A 6000-nucleotide genomic window follows, 5' to 3' on the forward strand; every position below is an offset into this window, starting at 1 on the left:
CATCTCAAAACCTTGAGAAACAAAACTGCTTTCTACCACCTGTGATAGGTAATTAGAGAAAGTGGAAAAATACGGTTTGGGGTGAACTGACCGATGATCACAGGTGTTTTAGTGTATGTATGTGCTCACCAGAGAGTGCAGTGGAGCCTCGTAGTTTGGCGATGATGCTCCCTGCCCGCCATTCCTCGACCAGACGGCTGAACTGGCAGCTAGGAGAGAGGAGACAAGGACACATCATGTTGAGATGGAGAGGTCCGAGGCAGATTAAAAGCAAGGGCAACTTGAGAGAATTCAGACCAGAGGCGGATATGAGTAGGTGATCGGGATGGGAATTCAACTTTTTTTCTGCTTTTTTACAGTGCAAGCTGACATGTCTTCATTTGTATGTGTTCTTTGATAGGCCCAGTGCACACTGGATACACACCGACCCTCCGTGACCCTGCAGAAAATGGCTGGATGTCCGTGTGGAATAGAGCCAAAACCTCTGCTTTTATATGTCAAAGACAGAAGCCACTCGACGTGCAGCACAAAATGCCAGACAAAACGTCTTTACACACGAGGAGACCCTTTAATCGTATCCACTCGTGGTGCTCAGACATAATAGGCACAGAGACGAGGAAGAGGAGACAAAAACAAACCAACTCATATCTCATAGCAAAAATGCTAATATCAGGCTTTTGTCTTTGAAAAGGTACAAGTGGTTGATTAGCATGGGCCCTCTGCAGAATAAACAAGCTTTGTGTTCCTGCTCGTCTCTGCTTTTGTGCTGGTTTTCACTCTGAAGGGCCACATCTGAATTGAAAGGTCTCATTAGCTGGTAGGCAGAGGAGACACAGCGACTTGTGCAAATTTACATTAATATGAGTTTCTGAGAGACGACAGGCCAGTATGTGTAGTTCTTTCAACAGATGACAGAAGAGACAAGAATGGGCTGTGGCCGGTGAGCATGTTAGCCAGTTTGGAATGTGCTAGAAGAAACTGGTCTCACAGAAATGTGTAAAATGACCATGAGAACCACCTTCACCATCATTTAGTTGCATTTAGTCACAACTTTTAGAGGTCAGCTTGGTTAGGTGCTTTAACCCTTTTTAGCCTGACACTGAACACGTCCATGAGAGCATTTTTACATGCTGTAGCTGCTATGCATCAATACAACCGTTATATCGCAAATTTTAACAATATGTATGTAATCCAGCTTCCTGTAAAGGAAACAGGGTCTTGAGAGCAGAAGTTTCTAAATTTGGGAAGTCTGTTAAAGCTTATAAAAGCTTTTTTTGGTCAGATTTGGATCTTTTCCTAAATCTGACCAGGTTTTGGTGGTACCCAAGTCTAACCAAGCAATGAATAATCTTGTCATATGGGCTATAATTATTCTTGAAACAATTTAGTGGTCAATACAGTTAGCAAGCAACCAAAAGGTTGCTGGTTCAATTCCAGACAAAGTCACAAATCCCCTTTCAGGGTTGTATTGGGAACGGTAATACTCCGCCAGAACAAACATGGAGAAGCTAAAAACAGCTTGTTATTGTACCTTAAGAGGCTTTTTGGAAGGTGCTGCTGTTGCACCTACGCTGGGGCTACTTATTTGTGTTTTGTACTGTAAAACAGTGGTATAAAACCTGATAGCAACACTGAATACAGGTATGCCCAGCAAATTCATATTTTTATTAATATCACTACACACTTTGAAATAAGGTGACACTTGAATGTCCCATTTCTTGTCTTACTGACCACTCAATGCTTTAGCTATCTCACATCTGCACCTATGGTCATATTGGCATAAGAAAAACCTCAGGAAGGTTAATGCGTAAAAGTTCTTACATTGCTAACTTCGGCTCCCAAAGACACAAGCAGAATAAAACTTGTCCAAATTAATTTGAAAGAAAGAGTCTAGTATCTTCTTGTCTCTCAGAAAGGGGAATATAAATACCTTGGTCCAATAATCAGACCTAGGAAGTGCTTTGGTGGCAGAAATATAAAGCTATTTCTGAGAGTACAGAATTTTACTCAGAAAGGTTAGGGAAGAGATGTATGCATACCATTTGACTTCTGGAAAGTACTTTATACTGTGGCCAAATACATTTAAATAAAAGTCAATCTAAAAATAGACATTAAGCTACAGTAGATTTCTCGATTTAAGAAAATTCTGCTCCCAAGACCCTGTTTGCTTCAACAAGAAATTGGATTACAAAATGATGGCTAGCAATGAACAGAAGTTTTAGTAACACGGTTTGGCCACCAGGCAAAAATCTATCTTGAAGTCATGTGTGAACATGGAGGGACTGAACCGCTAACTAACAACGTAACAACTGCTAAAAGTAATTATTTTAATGTTCATTCAAATTCATAATTTACCATCTATGCTGATCTATAATGGTTGAACCTGCCCATGTTGGAACCTGCCCAGGCGGTTAAAGATCCCTTCTTTCCTCCTCCCTTTTTATACCTCTCCTCCTCCTCCTGTGTTTGTTTCGGCTCTCTTCTTTTATTCCCCCTTCTCTCTCCTTGAACCCCTTCCATTCCCCTCTCTGCCCTCACCGCCGATCTCTTCCTTGTAACTCTGATCTCATCTCATTAGCACGTTTCTCTTTTTCATTGTCTTCCCACTTTGTCTCGCAGTCGTTTCTCTCCCCTCTCCTTTATTCATATTACATGCTCATTTCCATATGCTAATTAATGAATAATCACCTGGGTACATTCATGTGCAAATACAAATATATGTATTAAACGGCAGGGTAAATTATTCCGAGTCCAATGCTGTAAAACACCCTTGCAAAATTAGCCTTGGATATCAATTTGCATGTAGTTTGCTCTAATAGGCTTCATTTCTAATTTGTAAAAAGTGGAGTAACTCTGACACAATGATAAACACCAATTATGGTTTAGCAGGCAATATCCTAGACAGCTACAATGACGAAGAGAAGGAGGAGGAGGAGGAGGAGGAAGAGGGGAGGGGGACTGTGTTTGCAGAGCCGGTAGGTTTGTGAACGATTTGTCGAAGTGGTGCTCGTAATTAAAGCTATCAGTCACAAGGCGCGGCGGCGAACTATCAAACGGTGTGTGTAGCAGCGACAATTAGAGACAAATTCGACACAACTATTATTAGGAAAAGTCATTTTTCACTTTAAGGAGCAGCTAGAGTTTACAGCATCCACAGAGAGAAAGAGTAATTGGTGGAAATAGGAGAGCGAGGAGGGGTGCAAAGAGGAGACAGCAATTATTAATGCCTTATTTTGGCTTTGTCTTATGACAAGAAATTGCACTTTTGATAAGGAAAGAAATCCCTAGTTTATTCAATTAAATATATAGTTTCAGTTAGTGTTTTAAATATATTTTGGATAACTTAATACTCTCCTCATCCCCAGAGCTGTATTAAAGATTTAAGGTTTCAGACCAGTCGAAACAACCCAGTGCTGTTAACTTAATTCTGAAGTGCTTTCAAACTTCAAGTCAGAGGTAACCTTCAGCCAGTGCAAACCTTTTTAGAGAATCTGTATTTTTTTACACTAGGTAAAGTCAAGGGGTTCATTAAATAACGGTTAAACTCACAGAGTCACAGAATCATATTAATACATGTAATGTTGATAATTTATTAAAATGTGTTATGTCTGTAGTTGATACATATTCATCTTATACTGGGAAAAAATGGAAATGCAAATGAAAAAATAGTTTGAAATCTTTAAAATTAGTATTATTTAAAGAGTTTAACGAGCAGTATTTGTAGGTGTTGTGAAAACTTCCTTACATTTGTCACTATGTGGAAGTGTGGGGTTCCACTTGTAAAAAAAACAATAAATTCAATAGTTTTATCACAAAAAAGTGTCACTATTTATACCACTATTTCCAAAGTCTCACTATATGAAATTTAATGAGCTGGTTTATTTTAAAAGAATGCAAATAATGTTAATAATGATAGAAAAATCAAAGTTGCTTTCAAACTGTGTACAGAGAAAATATGTTTTTTCTTTGAAATTTCACTGCAGAAAAAGCTAAAAAGAAAGTGGCTGAAAGAAAAGTGTTTCTATTGTTAGTTTTAGATTATTGAATAATGCTTACATAAGTACAAAAATGTGTACCGTATTTCCCGGACTACAAAGCGCACCTAAATATTAGCCGCGCAAGCTAAAATCAGGGGAAAATCCTGTTTTGTACATACATTAGCCGCACCTGACCAAAAGCCGCAGGTGTTTCAATGTTGACTTATCATATGTAAGAGAATATGCACAAAGGGAATTGTCAGGAAAGAGATGGCTGTTTGGAGACACATCACTTTTATTAATATTTTGAAAAACAAGTTATGGGTACATATTTGCACATGTAGTACATAACAGTAGCCTACAGCACACCAGAAAAATAGATTCAGACTACCTTTTAGGCTCAGGTGCAGTGACACAGCTTTAACAAGAAGAAAAGTCAGTGATTCACCACCATCTTTCTCTTCTTCCTGCGCACTAAAACCACCAAAGTCCTCTTCTCCAGTGTCGGATACAAACAGGCTCAGGATGGCTTCGTCATCCACTCTTCTTCTCTCCTTCGTTGTCACTTTCAAAACCAAAGAAATCCTCATTGTCAGTGTCAGAGTCGAACACCCTCAGAAGGGCCGTGGCGGTGTCCTCCTCTCCATCATGCAGCAGTCCAGCCCTTCAAAATCCGTTGGTGATCGTGGATGTTTTCACACTTTTCCACGCTGTCAAAATCCACCGGTGGAGTTGGGCATAACTTGCTTTTTGGGCATAACTTGCAAGTTTATCGCCGCTCATCATCCACGACTCCCGCTGAACGCGTACCGCTACTTTGAAGTTTGTTTTTCGCGCTACTTCGTACGGCACTACGTTGCCTGGCGGACGGACATGTGACTAACATACCACTCTTGAACCCCGATCCTTCTGCCAGGCAATGTAGTGCCGTACAACAGCGGAACACACAAAACAAATCGTCTTACGATATGACAAAAATCACGGACAATCCATAGAAAAGCCGCACCTGACTAAAAGCCGCAGGGTTCAAAGCTTGTGCAAAAAGTAGCGGCTTATAGCCCGACATTTACGGTATTTGTTAGTGTTATGATGTTTATTTGTGTTTAGGAACTGTGATTTGGTTTCCAGAGTTTGTGTGACCAACTGTTAAATTCGGTTAGCAGTGGAGCAGCACGACCATGACTCCTGCAGCGGATAATCAGATTGAAGTGCCAAGAGTAGCAAAATTCAACAAAGCTGTTTTGTTGTTCTAGTTTATGACATTAAAAAAAAAAACAAATTAAGGCTTCACAGATGAGAATGTGTGCGATTAGAGGATTTTACTGCAATTTAATAAGAAATCTTTCTTACAAGATCACATGCTTCTTTCAGGCAAACTGAAAGCGTCTAGAGGGTTGAGTTAGCCAAGCTCAAATCAAGTTACCAAAGAGGCAAGTCAAAAGTCACGTGGGACGAGTTCAAGTCAAAAGTCTCATGTCTTGAAAAAGTCCAGTCATTTTAAACACGTATGAGTCAAGTCTCACGTCCATTTATTCAGGTCTTACTCGAGTCCAAGTCTTTAGTCAGCTCTGCTTTTTTCTTCTGTGAGTGTCAGTCTGTGCAGATTTGTGGTTATATAGTAGCTGCTGTGCAGTGATTGGACCTTAAGCATCATGTGTATTTACCTGTGAGGGAGGGTGGGGATCCGACTGGGGTGGAGGGATTGGAAGAGAAGCTGTTGTTCGTGTGATCAGGAGAATAGATCTGTAAAAATTTTAAAAAATCCAGTACAACAATGACAGTTGCAAGAATACAGGATAGAGTTAAAGTAGTATTACACATCTAGAATGGCTTGAAAACACTTGAACAGAACTGGGAGGAAAAGCATTATAAAATGTGTGTGCATGAAAGTGTGTGTGTGTGCGCGTGTGTGATGTACTTACCGATGCGAGTGCTTTCCCTAAGGCATCTCCTGTCTGAGAGCTGCTGGCTGCTGCGCTCTGTGCTCGGTTAGCTGTGACACACACACACACACACACACACA

At 40.2% G+C, this 6000-nt stretch overlaps 1 protein-coding gene across 11 annotated transcripts in view; it reads right to left on the bottom strand.

Annotated features, from left to right (window-relative positions):
• The window catches only part of LOC102293637 (transcription factor 4), a 264311-nt gene that overhangs the window by 32307 nt on the left and 226004 nt on the right, over positions 1-6000 (bottom strand). For all 11 annotated transcript variants that reach the window (XM_042220594.1, XM_014333384.2, XM_014333381.2 and 8 more), the window contains 3 exons: positions 5900-5970; positions 5642-5720; positions 130-209 (listed from right to left, as the gene is read on the bottom strand). In XM_042220594.1, the coding sequence (XP_042076528.1) occupies positions 130-209; positions 5642-5720; positions 5900-5970 (230 nt within the window). The remainder of the gene's footprint in view (positions 1-129; positions 210-5641; positions 5721-5899; positions 5971-6000) is intronic.

The sequence above is a fragment of the Haplochromis burtoni genome, unplaced genomic scaffold, assembly GCF_018398535.1.
Source record: "Haplochromis burtoni strain Fernald_Lab_line unplaced genomic scaffold, NCSU_Asbu1 Contig_51, whole genome shotgun sequence".
NCBI lineage: Eukaryota > Metazoa > Chordata > Actinopteri > Cichliformes > Cichlidae > Haplochromis > Haplochromis burtoni.